This window comes from Apteryx mantelli, chromosome 5 (assembly GCF_036417845.1).
Source record: "Apteryx mantelli isolate bAptMan1 chromosome 5, bAptMan1.hap1, whole genome shotgun sequence".
NCBI lineage: Eukaryota > Metazoa > Chordata > Aves > Apterygiformes > Apterygidae > Apteryx > Apteryx mantelli.
In genome coordinates this window covers 60,590,627-60,610,421 of record NC_089982.1, presented here as the reverse complement: position 1 = coordinate 60,610,421, position 19,795 = coordinate 60,590,627, and the positions used below count along the sequence as shown (strand labels likewise).

The 19,795-nt window shown below is 35.7% G+C and overlaps 1 protein-coding gene across 3 annotated transcripts in view; it reads left to right on the top strand.

Annotated features, from left to right (window-relative positions):
* The first annotated feature begins 592 nt into the window (after positions 1-592).
* Positions 593-19,795, top strand: part of SLC30A9 (solute carrier family 30 member 9) — a 42,708-nt gene continuing 23,505 nt past the window's right edge. Inside the window, exons 1-9 of one of the 3 annotated variants that reach the window (XM_067298097.1) lie at positions 593-733; positions 2,767-2,943; positions 6,551-6,613; positions 9,432-9,531; positions 10,588-10,680; positions 11,076-11,158; positions 12,736-12,794; positions 13,604-13,671; positions 18,288-18,390. In XM_067298097.1, the coding sequence (XP_067154198.1) occupies positions 637-733; positions 2,767-2,943; positions 6,551-6,613; positions 9,432-9,531; positions 10,588-10,680; positions 11,076-11,158; positions 12,736-12,794; positions 13,604-13,671; positions 18,288-18,390 (843 nt within the window). In that variant the 5' untranslated portion in view covers positions 593-636. The remainder of the gene's footprint in view (positions 734-2,766; positions 2,944-6,550; positions 6,614-9,431; positions 9,532-10,587; positions 10,681-11,075; positions 11,159-12,735; positions 12,795-13,603; positions 13,672-18,287; positions 18,391-19,795) is intronic. The other 2 variants (XM_067298099.1, XM_067298098.1) reach the window with 2 other exon arrangements.

Below are 19,795 nucleotides of genomic sequence, written 5' to 3'. Positions count from 1 at the left end.
ATATGTATATATATATACACAATCTCTTTACCATTATCAGCCTATATATCTATACACACACATATGATGTTCTGGAGGTAGGCATATGTATATATTTTAGTTAAGGACTGACTTAGCTGCGCATGCGACCACTGGTTCATTGCAAGAAGTAATGTAAAACTAGCGCCGAGTGTCAGCTCTGTCCCCTGCGCCTGCTCCTGCCCCGAGGGGGGCGGCGCTGCCGCGGTCGCCGCCTCGATGTAACGCCGGGGCGAGGGAAGGGCTGTCGGTTGCTGCGTGGGACGTGCCCGCGGCAGCCAGCGCGCCCCGCCGCCCCCCGGGCCTGGCGCTGAGGCGGCTCTGCGGCGACGTGACGTCACGCGGGGGCGGTGCGGCGCTCTACACAGGCGCAGCCAGCGGCTCGTGAGTCAGCAGCGGCGGCCGTTAGGCGGCGCGCGCCCCTCTCCACATCCGGGTGCTGCGGCGCCGCCCACCGCCGGGCTCCCGCCTGCAGCCGCCGCCGCGCCTGGGGCCAGGGGGCCGCGCCGCAGCCGCGCCGCCGGCGCCGGCTTCTCCCATGAGACTCGGCGCCCGCCCGCCAACCGGCCCCAGGCGCGCGCGGCGGGCAGCGGCCGGGCTCTGCGCGAGGTCGCCGCCATGCTGCCGGCCCTGGCCGCCCAGCGGCGGGGCTGCCGCAGCCTCTACCGGCTGTACGTGCGGTGCCAGGCGGCGCCGCTCCGCCACGCCTGCCACGGTGAGTCCCTGCTGCCCGGCGGGGCTGGAGGCCCGCGGGGAGCGGGCGGAGGCAGGCCCCCGCCTGCCGCGCTGCGCCCTCGGCAGCGCCTGGGGGCGCTGGGAGAGCCGCAGTTGAGCTGCGGGCTTTGTACTTGTCTGACTTGCTGCCCCGGAGAGGTTTTGCTTTGCGCCCTTGCTCGCAAAACCTCCGAGCCGTCGCGCTCGCGTGACAGCGAGGGAGCGGGCGGAGGAGCGACCCCGCAACGGCCGGCGCGCGGCGGCTCGCGGTTTCAACCGGCCTTAGGCAGTCGCTGAGCGTCGCGCGGGAGCAGCGTCGTGCTGCGGCGGCGGGTGACGCTGCTCATCGCTCCTGCAGTGTTTTAAGACGCTGCAAGCAGCGTTCCGGTTTGCGGCTGCATTTTGAGTATTTTGACTTTTTAAAAAAATGAGGATACTCAAGTAATAACTGCCTTGGCAGACAAGGAGAGTGAAACAGCTTATTGCAGGCTTTTTTAACGTGCACTTCATAGGCCTCTAACCCTATCAGTTCCAGTCCTCTTACATAATATTGTTTTATAATGTATGTTTTAGAGTTGAAGTTTGCAATAATTATAAAATAAAATGCAGGCTTCTAGGATTTGTGTTGGTTTGGAAAGTGAGTACTGGTCTTTCCTTTAAGCCACAGATCCCATGAAATTAAAATTTTGACCACTTTTGTTCCTCTTCATACAGTTGCTTATGGTTGAATTACAGTAAATACTTTTTTCTTTTTGTGTGTGTGTGTGTGTATATATACATGAATTAGTAGGAAAAACTAATTCAACTGAATGTGCTGATTAAGTTTTCATTTTCAATTGCTCCAGTACCACCAAAGCTCGGGAATCACCACTGACCATTTTATGTCATGTACTTATTGCTGTCTTTCATGAGTTATAATCTGTAAGGTCACTGAGCTGTGCTGGGTTGATCTTCTGGGCTTTTGTCACATTAGCAGCAACTAATAGTCCACAAGAGCTTAGCTGACTGTTCCTTTTGTGAAATCATTCATTAATAAGGTCCAAATCAGTGTGCTCACACCCATGTGGTTGCTTCTATTTTAGAGGACTAAAATGAAAGGAAGGCTATTGGGACTTTTATGGAATACACTGTTTTATCAAACCTACTTTGTATGACTTGATTTACCAGCATTGTTTGACTTTTAAAATTTACTTATTCTTTTAATATGTGCTTTTCAGAGCAGCCAGTTTGCTTGTTGCATTTCAGGTTTGAGGAGTTATAAGCCATGTCTGTAGAAGTGTACGTGTGTGCTGCCTGAAAGAAACTGCTTGTTAACACCGGTTGGCCAGATCTGCATACAACTCTCTTCTTGGCTAGTCTTTTAAGATTGGAGACTGCCTACCAAGGCTGACTTCTGGATTGGCTTTTTACATATTTATATTGTAACTTGTAAAGACGATATAAAGATTTGAGATTATTCTGTATAAAGCATTTTATAAAATGTAGTGTATTTTCATAGGTTACTGCTTTAGCAAGTTGATCTTAAATTGCACTCTACATTAAACAATTAATTGGTGAGTTACGGTTGGTACAGAGCATATGAAGAGTGAAATGAAGTGGTAGCCCTGGCTGATAGTTTTGTAGTAGTTTGTGTTTGTTCTTTTAAATCAAAAGTTTGCTTTTTTTAGGGTTTTGATGTAGTATGACTAGAACACAAGTTAAAGTATCAATAAGCCAATCTTATCAAATTGCTTTTTATTTTTTTATTTTTTTCCTTAAGATCATCTAGATATCTTTGAAAAAAGTGAATACCAGACTGTGTGGAAGAACCCAGCACGTTAGAATGACTTTTAAAAATGGATGTTTGAATGGACACGGTGAAAGCATGCTGTATATTCCCATTTTTGTAAATCCTAAGAATGGATAAAATAGGCACAGTTCATTATTAAAAGCTAACTTTTCATCGTCCATGTTGATATTTTTGGACTCGCTTTCCCCTCTTTTTCCTTTGAAAATGATTTGTCTGAAACATCTTTTTCCCTTCCTCTCTCTTAGGATGGCAGGCTTCAATGAAAAGTGGGAGTCTTTCTTATATTATACCTTGCAATCGTCTGCCTGTGCAGCTGATGAGTCAAGTGAGAGTTTATACCTCTAATGGTCAGAAAAAAGATCTTGGATCACAGGATACAAATGTATCAATGCCTGAAGAAACTGTGCCCAAAGTTGGAACAGGTCTTTCTTTGTTTCTATTTTCATAGTGCTAAGACTAAAGTAAAGAGTATTTATTTATGTAAGTGTAAAAACCTAATGTAAGTAACAATTGATGCATTTTTCACTGTTATACTTGCAGTTGCAGAACTCTTAATATTTGTGGCTTCTGGGCATGCCATATATAAATTTCAAATGTATAAGCAGGGAGGAATGACATTCCTTTAAATAAAGGATTTAATTTTAGGCTAATGGAACTTGGTGACGATGATAAAATGTGCATGTCTGAAGGGATTAGATAAGTCAAGAGATAAGAAATGGAATATATCACTTGTCTTTTACCACTTTGCTTAACTGAACTGTTTTTGTAGTATTGCAGATTTGTTATGTGAAATGAACTGGTGCTAAAGATTAAATGAGTATTAATACTGAGCATTGTGACTACTTCAGATTAGTCTAGAGATGACTGATGAAGAAGGTTGAGCTGTTTCGTCTGCTAGAACTCTCTAATGTGGTGGTGGTTACACCTGCAACATTCACAATAAATGCTTGATAAAATGAGGATAACCTGACTGTCCTTGCTCCTTGATTTGCTTGTCAATCTTGTGCTAGTTAGGGGCTTGAGAAATTCAGAGCTGTCTCATCTTTGCTCAATCCCTGTGTTATCTATCTTTTCAGCTTATTAAATGTAACACTGCACAGATATGTGTTTGAAAGACTAGTGTGCTTAAGAGATGGTAAAGATTTTAAAAATAAGAGTTCTCTTTTTGAGTGCTTTTCTCTAAAACTGAATGGTTTACTAAAGAAAAATTTCTTCTCTTTGTTATTAGGTAGGTTAGCAGGTATTAGTTCTTGCTTTTGTAACTTGTAAATTCCTGAGGTTTCCAGCAGTCTTTAAAAGCTAGTAAAAGTAATCATTTGAGAGTATTAATTTTCTTATGTTTGGAAGTACAAAGATAGATATTAAATGTTGTTGTAGTCCCAGAAGATATTGTTTCTAGAATCTGGGATGTAATTGGATTTTAGAAGAGCATATTCATTGAGACCATTTATGTTTCTTAGAAAGTCTTGAGTTGACAATGGTTGCTAGATGGAGAATCTTGCAGAGATGTCTGCCAAATACATCTAAAGACTGCAGAGTAACTTGAAATTGTTGATATTTCCTAGGTTCTTAATGTACAGGTGCCAGTGCTCTTAAAAACTGGACATATGAAAACAGAGTTTAGCACTATTGCTTTCATGATTTCCTTAAACTTATGTAATTGTTAACTGTCATTAAAAGGGTGTTCCCGCCTTTTCCCATCCCTATCTGATTATACTCCCCTGTGCTGGCATTAATGATTGTTTAGATTTGTTGAGCCTGAAATTTTTTTCTTGTTTTGCGGAGTTAGTGTTCAGTTGGATCAACAAGCTGATTCTACTTGCTGTCTCTAAAATGGTGGGAGGAGAGACACTGCCCTTTGTGGCAGTGCAGCTTTGGATCATACTAGGCCACCAGTGGAACTGCGCCATACGGCCACCATAAGACTTGCATTTTCTTGACAGTGGGTGGCATTTGCCAATGTACATGAAACTGCAGCCCTGAGATATTAGGCACTGATGAACAGTTGCTTTGAGGTTTATTTTGGAATGAATTTTGTTGTGTTCACACTTCATATAGGGGGTGTTTTCTGAGGGCTAGTGGATACAACATTCGTATCCGTTACAGACATATTACTGCTGTTTATCTTTAAAAAGCACGATATTTTGATAGGATTCTGAAAAGGTTATGTACTTCTTGTAACAATTGCCATGTTTTTTCCAGTAACTTTAATCTTTAGCATATTGTAGATCTTTCTTGAGCCTCCATTCCTCTATCAGTAAACTTGGAGAATGCTTTTCCTGTTCATGGAGTACTGAAAATATTAATGTATTCATCTTGAAAGTACTGTTATCTTCAACCTTTGCTCGTCTGAAGAACAGTAGTCCTGAACTGAAATATTCTATATTTTTTCTCACTGATGCACTGTTTTTTGGGGTTTTTTTTTGGGGGGGGGGGGGAGAGGTTGTCTTTTTTTTTTTTTTTTTTTTTTTTGTCCAGCCTCTAGGCCGAGGAAGTAAAATTTAAAAGGGTACTTAATGTGATCTCAGTGCTTAGATATAAATCTTGATATTTGATGTGTGATTTTTTTTTTTTCTCTGAAACTTTATGACTTAACCTTTTGTTAAATAGAGTTGGTCTGATATGTTTGTGAGATAAAAGTTTGCATGAAGAGTTTCTGAAATGCTAGAGAATGTCTTGTCACATTTTCACTCATTTTTTTTCTAAGCAATCTTGGATGAGGTCTGTTATCATGAAGAATGATAGAGTGGCTGCCAAATATTTTAAGCCTGATAAGAAATGAATAGAAAAGAAAAGGAATTTTTTTATTGTTGTTTAAGTCAAACAATAACTGATAAGGATGACTGTTTTAGGAAGACAAGTTGTCCAGCCTTTTTTGTTATGTGGTAAAATCCATTTCATAAATTTATAAGTGTTTTTGTTACTGTTATTTTGCCAAGAATGTACACTTGGATTATCATTACTCTTACTTCTCAGCTGCTTTTAAAGCCATAACTAATTGCCTAATGAAAAATACAGTTATGTAGCCAAAGCTTTCGAGACTATCCGGCTGTTGAGTAAATCATGTCACCTGTTAAGCTAAGTGTATCTCATTAAACAACACAAACGTACTTGAAGAATCTTCAAATTTTGAGTATCGCTTTCAGCAAGGTTAGTTTTGTAATGACTGCAGATGCCTGGCAAACCTCCAGTGTTAGTGGTGGAGCACAAAAGAAGGGGTATGTTGGTTCTAGGTATTAGAATTGTAAGGTTTCTGTCCCGAAAGCTATGGTGAGATGTATGAAAACAGCATGCAATATTTGTCTGAGTTTTTCAGTGGCATTTCTAGTTTGTGATAAGAAATCTCAGTTAAATTGCTGGAATTTAAGAATTTCCAAATATTAAGATTCAATTCATGGTATTGTAAATTATATTTTACAGAAAAGATAAATATTAATATACATATTTTAATGACTTTCTATTGCATCATGCCCTCAAATTTAAAGAAACAGTTAAAATACTTTGGTTTAATTATAATTCCAATTTGTGATATGAGTTGTGGATTTTGATTTAAACATTCTGTATTTTAAAAAAACTAGTTTTTTTTCTGTGTGAAAACACTTCAGCCTCTTATAATTGAATTACATATTGAAAGCTGTATGAAATTGTGGTGATGACCTGTCATAAACTGCACAGAATTCATTATATTTATTCATCTAAAATTTTGCATAAATATTCCCCCAAACTATAAATGCACGGTTTTGTTCTGTTGTTGTTTTATTTAATTTCTGGGTCTTTCTGTAATATGTTGCAAGCTTGCACTGTTTTGCAAGCTGTTAGGAATTTACTAATCAATGCTAAGTTTAGTGTCTTATTATCTAGCTCTCATATTTTGAGTGTTTTAAATGTTGGAGATCTAGTAAAAAAATTGTTAATTGTCATGATGGAAAGCTATATTAAGTTATATTGTGATTTTTGTCTTGTCAGCCAAACTCTTTACTAAAAGAAAGTATTTGCATATATGCAACAAATTTTATTTTTATTTTACAGGGCAAGATGCCAACAGTGTAGGTCAAAAGCAATCTTTTCTGAAAGAGCCAATTCAAGTGAAAGGTAAAGTAGTACTTCCTGTATCATAACTTTACTGCTGTCTGCTATTAGTCAGGTAAGATAGGGGTAGTGTAACTATGCATTCTGTTACTATGATTAAATAAAAAGTTACATGAATATCATTTTAAAAAACACTTGTGTGTCAGTTTTGTTTGGTGCCCAGTTGTTTGAAAATGTCTCCTGAAAAATCAAGTATAGCATTAGTTCTCCTAATTGTTCACCTTACAATGCTTATTTTTTAATTACTTCATTAAGCTGATTAGTTTATCAGGGAAAGACTAATCTGTTTTCTCATCTGTTATCATAGCCCATCCTCCTTGCACCTTTTTAGCCATGTCCGTTCACCATCTCAGACTAATATGGCTAAACTGAATACTTGATCTTCTGCTACTCCTTGTTCTAAGTCTTTCTGTCTTCCTTCTTATTGCTGAGTTAATCTAATCAGTGTTGCTTCTAAATATATTCTGACCGCATGAACTGCCTAATCGGAGTCCTGTAATATTTCCATTCAGGCTTTTGTCTTTAGCTACATTATTTAAAAACATAAACGGATAAAATAAAAGGATAACTTTGTGTTTCTCAATTTATTATGACTTGGTTTCCTTCCATCTATATTTTTAGTTTCTATTATCTTATTGTGAGAATAATCCTTTAGAAACTCCTGCACTTTGATTGCTCCTAGCATCATGTGTGTGGAAAAAAAATCACCAGAATAAAAGTTATCATTTTCTATTAAATTCCCTTTTAAAAAAAATTCTCTGCAATGGTTTCAAAATTGAGTCTCTGTTTACAATTCAGCAGGCTATAAATTGTGTCAGAATTCTTTCCTGCCTTTTTCCCAATTTAAAAGAAACATCAAATAATAATGCATGTAACTAACAAGCTGATGTCAATATCTCCCTGTTTTTATTTTTTCATATATTTTTGTCTGCATCCTTTACGTTAATTTCTTTGGGTCTATTGTCACTTAAAGTATATGCATCTTGGGGGAACATACAAGGCAGATAAGAGAAATTAGATACAGTAAGACTGTGAAGTAATTGTAAAAATACATACATCTTCCTAGTGAAAAGGACTTTTTGTCTCTTTCTAGATTATAGACATACAAGCATGTGTTAAAAAATTTTATAGTATCTAGAAAGTGGGATTCTGGTCTTCACAGACCACTGTGACTTAGACACTTATTGCTCCAAATATTCCTAAAATAATAATTTTAAAGGAACGCTAATATTAATCTGTGCTATTTAAGGAGTTGTATTTACATCATCTTATGTTTGCGTTTGTCTATATGATGGAAATATATCTATTTCATCAATTTTATGCAGGTACTTGAACTTTGGAGTAGGATTGTTGAGATCTGCTACTATGTTAAAATAGTTATAGTATTTTCATTCAGTGAAATTTACCTATATTTCTGAAAGATGGATTAGAAAGTGTTTGATAAATCAACAAGGTTTTTTTTGTTAAGATTAAGACACTTTGGATATATATGCATATTTTAAGTAACAAAAGGATAGGAGTGTTCTTCCTATTTAAAAAATGCTCATACAGTTTTAATCTTAGCGAGTGATGAACTATTTTTATGAAATATCTGTTTTTTTTTCACACTTTTGCTTAAGGGTATTGTAGGATGAATGTGATTACTCAAATACTTCAAAAATAATTGTTTAAGTTCATACTGAATGACAGAAATCAAATTATCTTGGTAAATATTGCTATTTGTAGTGTTTGTGAAGTGTTGAATGTCAAGCAATGCATTTTGCCTTGAAGCTCTCAAAACTCAGAAATAAGAAAATGCAGGACTCTGAAAAATTGTTCTTGAGATCTTTAAATGCAAAATTTTTCTGTAAGTATGTTATGACTCAAGGAGAAGTTTTGAACTAAATACAGAAAGAGTTGTGTGAGCTCCTGGGATAAGAAGTTAAAGTCTGTGTTCATAAGTCTTGTCTGCAGAATTTGAGCTTTCTATTTTCGGATATTTTCAGTTCTTTAATATTATATTCTTCAGCAATCGTAAATCTTTTTTCAATCTACCCTAACATTTTTAACAGAAGTAAGTTTATGATGAGTTAAATTTGAAAATGAATTCAAGTTATGTATGTATAGACAAGCAGGCAACAATGGCATGAGTTTGAAATTCCACTTATCCAGTTTCTAAATAGGTCTGGTATTCTTTTATTTCTTGTACATTAAAATCTGATGTGATAAGAGTAAGTTTTCTAGATGTACATAGGATTATAAATAAAGAATGTGTATTTTAATTGTTATGAATGTTCAATATTAAATGTGACTTTTTTGAAAGTAATAGTTGAGGAAAAACCATGTATGCAGCCTATCTCAGTTTTTCATATGGTCTGCAAATCAAAAAGCCTGTTCTGCAGAAGAATTCAGAAATTGGTTAAGTACTGAAAAAAAAAAATCTAGAGTTCTAAGATGCCATTGTACTTGCTAGAACAAGCGTTTCCAAACTGCCGTACATGAATGCTATCTTAGTAGCCAAACACCATCTCTGACATTTGGCTGGAAATGTAGCTGACAGCAGCAGTAGGTGTGTGGGATGTTTCAGGACCTTGAACTAAAACTTTGTTTGCAAGCAACGTTTTCAGATTCAAAATAGCATTCTTTGCACAGCTGGAGGTGGAGTCCTTCTACTCTTATTTATTTCCACCATCAAGAACATTCCTTTTTCTTCATTGTAAATTTTCTATCCCAGGTCTCCACTTAGAGGTGCCATGATTTGATATTAGATTGAATTACCTTTTCAAGTTTCTACTGTAGTCTCCGTGAATGACTTAACTGCTTATCTATTTCTATTTTTAAGTGAAAGCAGTCCTTAAAAAGAGAGAGTATGGACCAAAATATACACAGAATAACTTCATCACTGGAGTCAGAGCAATAAATGAGTTTTGTCTTAAATCCAGGTATGGTGGGTTTGAGGTGAAATTTAAATTGTGAATGCTTGTATTTGCTTGTATGTGCTTTAAAAGTAGTAACTATTGTAGAGTGGTTTAACACAGTAACTCTTCTAAACACTTTTGCAGTATACATGGTCAGAAGTGGTTAAAGTTAGCTCTGCTTCCTTGGTATTGCAGTGGATTAGGAAATTGCACTTAGTCTGCATGTCTCTTCAGTGACTTCTTAAAGCAACTTATTTGTATGAATATGACCACATGTGTAGCTTGGGGGCTGGAGCAGGGAAGGGGAGGGAGTCTGCCTCTAGAGCAGGTAGCTATGGAGGGGAATGGCAAATAACTCCTGTTGCAGTGTTCTGAGGTCCTGATGGTCTGATGTGCAGAACGTCCCTGAAAGAGCACTGGAAATTTCATGGTACAATTGAATTCTCTAGAATGTTGTGTTTTACTGAACTCTTACATCCTTTACTGGATTGTACGTTAGGCTGAGGGCTGTAATTTTGAAAAAAATATAATCTGTTTCATTGTAGCCTGAATACTGTCACCTGATTCATGCTTACTGTCTCTTACTGTGTGCCATTCCTGCCAGCAGGTCTTACTGTGAATCATTTTTGTTTTGTTATCTCTGACCTTTTGCAGAAATGAGTAGGTGAAGCTGGATGTATAGGTTTTGAGGATAACTTTGTTAACTTTTAGTGCCATGTGACTTCTGATTTCCATTTAGCGATGGTAAACCATGGGCCCTGTTGTTTATCACTGGTGCATATCATCAGTTACCTGCAGATTGTTCGCTGGAAATGCTTTATTACTTTCTGTCTTTTGTATATAATATTTCATAGTGTGAAGACATGATTTGGATTTTTGAGTGTAGGAAAACAATGATCTTCAAGAGCATCCTAGAGATAACTTACTTCATGTTGCATATCCATTCTGTTTGGCTGAAGTAGGCAACTTCAATTTTCTGTACTGCCAATTATACTAGAATTGTGGAAGATCACCCAGACACAAAAATAAGATTATTATAATGTGAATTTTTTCTTTCACTAAACTGTCCACTTTCCTTAGTGATTTAGACCAGCTGAGGAAAATTAAACGACGAAGCCCCCATGATGACACTGAGACTTTCACTGTGTACTTGAGATCGGACGTAGAGGCAAAGTAAGAACATTTTTATGAAGAAAAATAGTTGCATCATCTAAATGGGTTATATGAGAGAGAGAATTTTTAAAAGTTAGGTTTACAATGTAAAAGGGTAATAGTATTTTCAGTTTTCTATCTGAACACACTTTTTATCCCCATTATTATAATAATTACATGGTGTATACAAAACTGAAGGGTATGTTTTATGTGTCTAAAGATGAAACACTTCTCCTCCCTAAGCTTTTTATTCTGCAAAATAGTCTGCGAGGTTTCTTATTGGAAAGAATTATGCTCTGTTTTTAGGAAAGCTTTTGATTATGTAGTCAAACTCAAAAGAAGTTACAGGTGTGTTGTTTTATCAGTTTTAACTTGTATAAATAGAACCATTGTTAAGTTATTTTTACTCTGCGCAGGTCTCTTGAAGTTTGGGGTAGTCCAGAAGCTCTTGCTAGAGAAAGAAAACGGCGTAAAGAGGCAGAGATTGAGTACAGAGAAAGTGAGTATAGAGTTTTCAAATAATTTCAAATGTAAACAACAAAATATGATGGTTAAAAATCCATGAGATGGTGAGCACGTGGTATTTCATTGAGAACACACAAATTTGGAATTATCAATCACTGATAAGATTTTATAGCACAAGGTTAGCATAATACATTCCTATCTGTGCAGATACAGTCTATTACTATCTTACATTTATTATCTTTGTGATATAGTCAGAAAATATATCCAGTGGAGCTCCACAGTCATATTCTGTATTTTTGGGCTTGTAATGTTTAGGTGATAATAAACAGCATCATTGCTTTTTGGATTTTTTTTTTTTTTTTTTTACTGAGAATTTTCAAAACACTTAAAACCAACCCAAATCTTGATACCGTATCTTCACGCATTTATTTTTCCTCTGAATGAGTTCAGCTTACTTTTGTGCTTTGAAAGGCGGGGGGGGGGAATCAGCTTTTTGCTTAAAATAAAATTATTGTTGTCATTTGTGCTGGCATTATCAATAAAAGCTATCAAATCAGTAGTTTATAATGGATTTTAGTCAGCTGGGACAGTTAAAATTTCAGGAGAAGCAATATTGCTTCAAGGTACTTATTTCAATTATTCATCTTAAAATTAGAGGTCTTTTCATTTGTGGGGACAATTCTGCCTCTAAAAAAAACCCCCCATTAGTAAGAAGGCTAGAGCTGCAGGCACCTGTGAGGGTGCCTATAAATATTTGTACTGATTGCACAGCCAGTAGCTTTTAAGTTTTTAGTGACTAACAAAATAATTCTCAGACCTCAAGCCAAAAAGCAAGAATAAAAAATTACTGCTCATGGTAAGGGCATAGTGAAATGTTGTATATTTGAAGTGGTAACTTCCCTTCATACAGACTAGTATTGCCTTTATCCTTGTACTCCACTGTCTTTTTTAATCTATTTATGTGTATGTATTATGTGTTTTAATCTATTTATGTGTATGTTGTGTTTTGTATAACACAGGTGTTATGTTTGTATAACATTGTAGAAGAGGATCTAGCACTACAGTGTCTAGATACTGTAGTATACCAATGTATATATGCTAGTTACTGGGCATAAGTAGTGAATGGAAAAACTATTGCAGATAAGAGACTTGCACTGAAACAACTTCGCCCCCTCCCTACCTCCGCCCCACACTATGGCACAAAGGGACTGGGGGGCAGGGGGAGGGAATCTCAGGATTTGGTTATACAGGTTGTGGTTTTGTTTTGTTTTGTTTTGTTGGTGCATGGACATTGAAGGATTGCCATAATGGTGTGTTTTGAGTTTTTTCCTCTGTATGTCATCCTTTTTTGGGAGAAATGCTGATGATGTGTAAGATCATAACAGAGAGTATTATGTGTTTACACAAAATACCAAAAAATGTATATTTCTGATTAACAATAGGAGAGGTTTTTTTCACAGACAGAGATCCTTTCAAGAGATTTTAATTTGATAGGACCATCTAGCTTTAACATAAGCAGATTGTTAGCTGCTGTATAAAGAAAATCAACTTGAATTCCTTAAACTACTGCAATTGCTAGTAAGTATTCATGATAATAATTTTGTACTGCAGATCTATTTAGAAACCAAAGGCTGTTGAAGGAGTACAAGGAGTTTTTTGGAAATACTAAGGTAAGAGTTGTTTTAAAGTTTTTGGCTAGAAAAATACCACAAGATGCACTGTGATACTTTTCGAAGGAAAGAAGTGAAACTGTTTTCATAAGCATAAGTAACTGGAAATTCTTGTAAAGTTTATTGTTACTGTAATACACTAGATCCATCTCTGTAAACCAGTGGTTAATGTTATTAGCCCAGTTTAAATGGGTTTCAACTGTGGGAGTGCAATCCACTGGTAAGTTTTTGTCAACTGCCGCCTTTAGCAAAATTACAGCTGTATGTGTGAGTCTACCCATAGCCCATAATATATAATTAAGGTGTAAATAAATACTTTACTATAATGTTATTATACCTTAACATAAAGTATAATAAATATATTGTTAATTAAGAAAAACTAAAATAGTTCTCTTAGAGCAAAGTGTTAACAATTTTCTATATGCCCTACATTATTATTGGCCCTTCCTCTTCCCTTAAGCAGACCCATTCCTTGGATCCAAGTGTTTTGTCATGGCAGACTGATTTCTTCATCTTTCTGCTGCGCAGCTTGCTATTGTCCTTGTGGTTGCAGTGGCCCCTGCTGGAGGCTGTTTTGGTTGTTTATCCTTTTTTATAGCCATCCATTCATAGTAACATATAAGATCCAACTGCAGACTGGGAAGAGCATTCAGTAGTAAATTAGTAGACTGGACTGTAACTTCACATTTCAATAGGGTGTAATGCAAAGTTTTTATTACAATAATTTGTACAGTAGATTCATCATGAGGTCAAGATTTGGTGGTTTAGCTTAGTGACCTGTTTTCATAATCTCTTATTTCTTTATATAGCCACGCTCCAGTACAGCAGCTATGTTTCTCAAGGGACCAGGAAAGGTGGTAATGGTAGCTATTTGCATGTAAGTGTAAAAAAGTTAATATTTCATATGTGCAAGTACAAAAACATTCATTTTTATTATCCTAAAAATGGGAACAGTGTGTGTTTTCAAGCTAAAGATACCTGTGTTTCTTACAAATCTGAAGTTTCTAAAAGCCTAAGAAGGTTCTAGAACTACTCCTAGAAGATCAGAGACTCTTAAAACTATTTGTATGTAATATAAAAAGTTGGATTGCCTAAAAGTGGACCATTAAATCCATACTTGAACCTCTGTATAAATGACTGATCAGAAAAATTCTGAGAACCAAACAGCTCTTTTCAAATGATTTCTGCTAATTTAATAAACAAACCAATGAAATGAGCGAGAAAAAATGAAGAAACTGTTAACATGTAGGCATCACTCCTCTTTATTAAAATAAAGAAACAAAAAAATCCCCCACAGTACTGCAACTCGGGCTTCTAAAATTTACTTATGCTTGGCAGGTGTAAATACACAATGTAAACTACATAACAGATATAAATAAGCTATAGTATGCTTAATATTTTGTGCAATATTAAAAAAATCAAGGACACCACATCACAAAATGCCTGCATTACAGAGCTCATTTTTCTTTTATAGTGTTTTTTGTTGCATGTAATCTGTAACAACTCCTTTCTTGGTATGAATTAGCACATTTCTGCAAAAATATTAATCCCCTAATAAAAACATTAGGAGCATATCTGAATATTTGAATATAGTCTGCAAACTCAAGTCTTAATTGAAGTTAATAGATTTATTTATTCAGTATTGGCAGAAAGAGGCATCCATCGAAATTTAGAGGTCAGTGTGATATGTATTTTATGTCTGATCAGAGAAAAACAAGTTTTTAAAGATGGTCAGGCTAAACAGTTAGTTAAAATAACAAAAATTTTGAAGGATGCTTGCAGGCCAGCTTTTAAAATTGCTCTTTCTCTTGCTCCTTTACAAGAGGAAGCTTTTTATATATTTTAAGCAATCTTCCATATAAATAACAGAAAATAATTCTCTTTTCTGTTTTTAGTGCTATTTAGCCCTTTTTCAACTGATGGGATATTTTAGGAACTTTTTGTCTTTCATGTTTCTTACAAGTTTGGATGAAGCAAAATGAAACCATAATAATCCTAATTTAAAGCAAATAAACATGGAGTCTATCTGGTATGAAAAACACATAAATGTGTTAAGTATTTCTGAGGAAATTATGTCTAAAATTTGCATGTCAAAATAGCTGCACTTTTTAAAAATCAATTTGATATGTATATATTTTTTTAAATAAAGTATTTATTTTCTAAGGCACTATCAACATAAGGGAGCAAAACAAATATGTAGGTTGGGGAAAATGCTTTTTTGGCTAGAAATGCTTTTTTGGCACAAGAAACATTTTGAGAAGGAAACAGCTCTGAATTTTCCTGCAAGACTATATGCTTTTTGCTTGGGAAAAGAACACAAAGCTGGTTTGACTGAAAACTTCCCTCTTTCTTTATTCTTCTTTATTTCTTTATTTTATTAGTAACTGTTCAGAGCTTTCTGTGTTAAAAACATCTGAGAACTGCTAGTATAGATGTTTGTATTGTTTAAAAAAAATTGTGTGGTGATAGCTTCCCTTTTCCTCTACCTCCTTCATTTTCTTCTACAGTGATCTACATATATAGGCCTTGCCTCCCGTTTTTTAAATTGGACATTGCTATAAATGTTGCACTTTCTCTGCTGCAGCCTTGCCTTCGTAAATACCTCTCAGATGATTAGGGCCTGTAAAGATGAATATATGACAGCCAGGCCAGCAGAAGGTTGTAGGGCCTGTTGTGTTGCTCAGTCACTACTTATGTGAAATTTTTTTAGAAGTTATGGGATCTACTGTGGCCCTGAAATACCTGATGATTTTTCAGAGATTTAAATGGATTTTCAAGGGCCACCATCAGTGCAGACGTACAAGACTTGTTTGTTCATGGCCCTGATCTCATTGACATCAGTATGGGCTTTTTTGGAGACTGGTTTTGCGTCAAGAGAGGCTAATCTTTCTTAAAACTTCTCCAGTTGCAATGATTTGGTAGGCTGTTTGCAAACTTCAGTTCTCCTCAGTGCGGGTGAAATGGAGTTCAAACAAAAGTAGAGTTCTTGCCTGTGGATCCACTGTGAAGATATAATTAGCTGCACTGGTAGAATCCACGGTGTTAACAGAATTCTGTGTCCGAGAATGAAACTTTCAATTTTTTAAATTTTATTTTTTTAAAATTTTTTAAATTTTAATTTTTAAAATTTTATTTTTTTTAATTTTGTTGGCCTCTATGGACTTTGGAATACAGTTAGAAGCACGGTTGTGTTGAATGAAACTACTTATTTTCTGAATGCAGAAGAGAGGCTTATTAGGACATGTTGTATATATTAAAAGTTTGATTTAATAAGCAAGAGATTTATAATCTAATTTATGAATCAAACTTTTTTGGTTTTTGACATGATTTTCAAAACACTAGAACAAGTATTTTTCAGATTTTGCCTAGTTTTGGTTTAGGTTTCAGTAAGATTTCCTACTCTTTCAGGTCCAGGCAGTTTTGAAATGACGTAATTAATTCATTCAGTCTAGCTCATTTCAGTACAATAGAGAAAATAGTCTCTGTATCATCAATTGTTGTGTTAAAAGCTGACTTTGTTATATCAAACTGATTCAAAGTATTTTGGATGACTTCTCAGAGTTTGCTGGGTTTGGGTTATTTTTTCCTCTGCTGTTTAAAATCCTTGTAATATTTCCTGAACAGAATTTAGGCTTTCATAGGATGTGTATTATTTTCAAATGCAGTGGTGAATTTGTTTTTGTTTTGTTTTTTCGTGTTTTTTAAGTGAAATATATTTTAATTGCAGTAAAAATCTGATTTTTTTTTCCAAAACTGACTTTTGTCTATTGTCTAACATTGATGTGAACATCTAGTTAGACAGGAAACACCAAATAGTTTTTGACAGCTCTGTAGCCTCGCTATTTTTTTTTTTTTTAATTATTATTTATTATATAGTACTCTTGATCTTTCTACCTCCAACCCACTGGGCATCATTAATGAATTAATAATGTTGCTGGACCTGAAACTTGAAAATCTTAGTGTGGTTTCTTCTTTAGAGTTCTGGGATGTCAGATCCCCCCACAAATACGTAATTTGTATGGGTGAAATAAAATTTATCAGCTGAGTCCCTATTGTGTCCTCTGAACAGGTGGGGGCCCTAAAAGTGCGTTGCACCTTCAAATAAGCTGTCAACTCCATTAATACAACATTGAGAAGAAGAATACAAAAGTCAAGAATGTATTCATGAATCTCACTGTAATTTATTTCATTTTCTTTCTGTGCTAAAGCTGTACTATGCTGTGAGTTGGAAGAAATTGTTATTAAAACAGGAAGATTCAATTGTGGGTTAGTGTTATAACAGACTTCCTTTCTGCCTGGGTTATTCATTAACTTATGATTTTTTTTTTTCTCCCCACCTATAAATTATGATAATGCTTTCCATCTTGGGAGATAGAGACTGAATAAAAAATTTTAAATAACATTCAGGTCGTTGGGTGGAAAGCAGTATAGAAGGAATTGCTACCTCCTGCATCAAGAAGTTGATATATTCTGTTAGAAATTCTTTAAGGCTGGCCTTAAAATGAACACTGTTCAGTACACTGTATAATTCTGTGTGTGGCAACGGGCTGAATTTGTGCTTCCTCAGCTTATATGTACTGTCTTGTCATGTGGTTGTTTAAAAGTGCAACTACAACATGTTGTTAATGCTTGTTTACAAAACTAAATGTCATTTGAATACTCTTCAAAATTGCCAATGTGATAAACTTAAATATCTTTAAAAAGATAGAGGTGAGTTATGTAATCCTTTAGTCTGATTTCTTTTGTAGTACAATTGTAACAATTAACCTACTGATTACGATAACAAATGGTTGAAGTGGAACATGTCATATTTGTGAGAGTAGAGACTCTAATTTTAGTACTAATAGTTACTCTGCTCCATACAACATAACACAATGCTTGCTCTTGTGATCTTGTAATCTAAAAGGGACTTGACAAGTCACACTGGACATCTTGATGGAAATTACCTTAGAAAATTTTTACAGCATAATCTATTGGTTATTCCCTGTCTTGTCTTCATGTCTGTCATTTTACATTCGTATCCGATTAGGAATTGCCCTAGCTGAGATTGGAGTGGGGAACCTTATTATGAGGGGATCTATAGGAGGCAGAAGAATTGAAGTAAGACAAAAGAGGTTAATTAAGGCCTGTATTCCTCCACTGATGGGAAAAGCTTGATGAGTATATAGATAGGCAATTAGTTGTGCTGAGTTCTGAATGTGATGGTAGTTTTCAGGAAGTGTAATCTGTCTGGCATTGCTTACAAGTTAACTGTTTCAGGAAAATAAAATGCATATTTTACATATCAAGTTTAGCTGAAGGTTTTTTTTTAACATAGTAAACATGCAGAAAATATGTATGCCTTATCTGCCTGTACAGGTCTCTAATGAACTGATATTTGGTTTCATCACTTGCTGGCAGGTAATGCATGATTATACAATGCTTCTGGTTTTGCTGAAAATATTAAAGGCCACATATTCTGTTGTTTAGCTTATTTCTTTTCTTTATTTTCAGAAATGGGTTGAATTTTTTCTTTAAACTACTTGCTTGGGTTTACACGGGTTCTGCAAGTATGTTTTCAGAAGCCATACATTCTTTAGCAGACACTTGCAACCAGGTGAGTGTTTTTAAAGATAGATACTTACAGTAATTGTGTTACAGTTGAAAGCAATAATTCAGCATTTTTGTGTTTTATTTAGTGAGTCTCGGGTGCATGACAGAATTCTTTGTTGTCATTTATGAGCATACTTTGTAAAGGATATTGGTGTTGAAGAGAAAAGCCTAGAAATTCCAAGTTTGTCAGCAGCAACTTCTATTAAAAATGACTTTCAGGTTATGCTGTGATGTGTATTTACAGTGGTCTTCCTGTTTAGTACTCGTGTGTTCATTTTTGCACTAGCTTGTATGGTCTACATGCTTATTAGTAATATACTTTAGAAAGAAAAGGCTAGTACTTAATCTAATGGCCATTTAAATAATGTCAAAGCAAAACTTTTTTTTTTTAACTAAACCATTACATCTGGGAGAGTGTTTTTTTTTTAAATTTAGTTATTGAATAATTTCTGGGTTTAGTCACTCAAATTACAAAGCTTGCCTACAGTGTGACAAGCTGTGTGTGCTTGCAGTAGGAAATGTACTCTTTTCTGTGTACATGTAATATGTATGTATATATTTATTTTCCTGGGGACAAAAGTGAGTTTCAGTTACAAAGTAATGTTATTGTTATTTACATTTTTTATCAAACTGCGGACAGATGAAGACATGTTTTATTAGGAATTCACACTACTTACAGAAACATTGCTAAGAAAGAGCTTTGTTCTCTTTTGTGAGTACAAAGCTGCTGTTATTCTGTTGCACATTTACTTTCTAAAACTAGTGTTTTTTACAGGTATTAGGTTATCCAGCTGCTCTTTTATTTGCCTTTTAAATTGATGTCAGTATTTTGGTGGAGAATTCATAAACTAACAGCAGAATTATTGATCTAGTCTAGAAGCATTACATATAGAGTCTAGAAAGATTCACCCATAATCATAAGTAAAGTCTATTTTAATAATGTTTGGACTAGTATTTCTGCTCATGTAATACTATTTGTAAAACATCTACATTATTTCAACCTCACCTCAATTATTTCTCTATTCCTTTCTAAACTCCTGGTGTTTCATATAATAGAGCATTCCATACTTCAGCTGTGACTTATTTTTCCCTTTCATTAAATGAATAAGATGAAACTGCATCCAAAAAAGGTTTAAAAGGGTTAAAATATTAGTCAAATATACAATCATTAGGAAATAATTTCCAGGACAGGCTTAATTTTGTTTGTCACAATGCATACATGCAATGTTACCAATTTTATCCTTAGAAGAGCAGTGGCAGTGCCAAATCCATGTTAGTCAAGCTACGCGCTCTCTGCTCATAGTAGTCAGCCTCACTCACTGCCCTAACAGACAAGAATGAGGTATAGCTCATCTGGAAGTATTATTGAGTGTGTGTCCTGACGCTTCTAAAATTAAAATTCTGTGGTG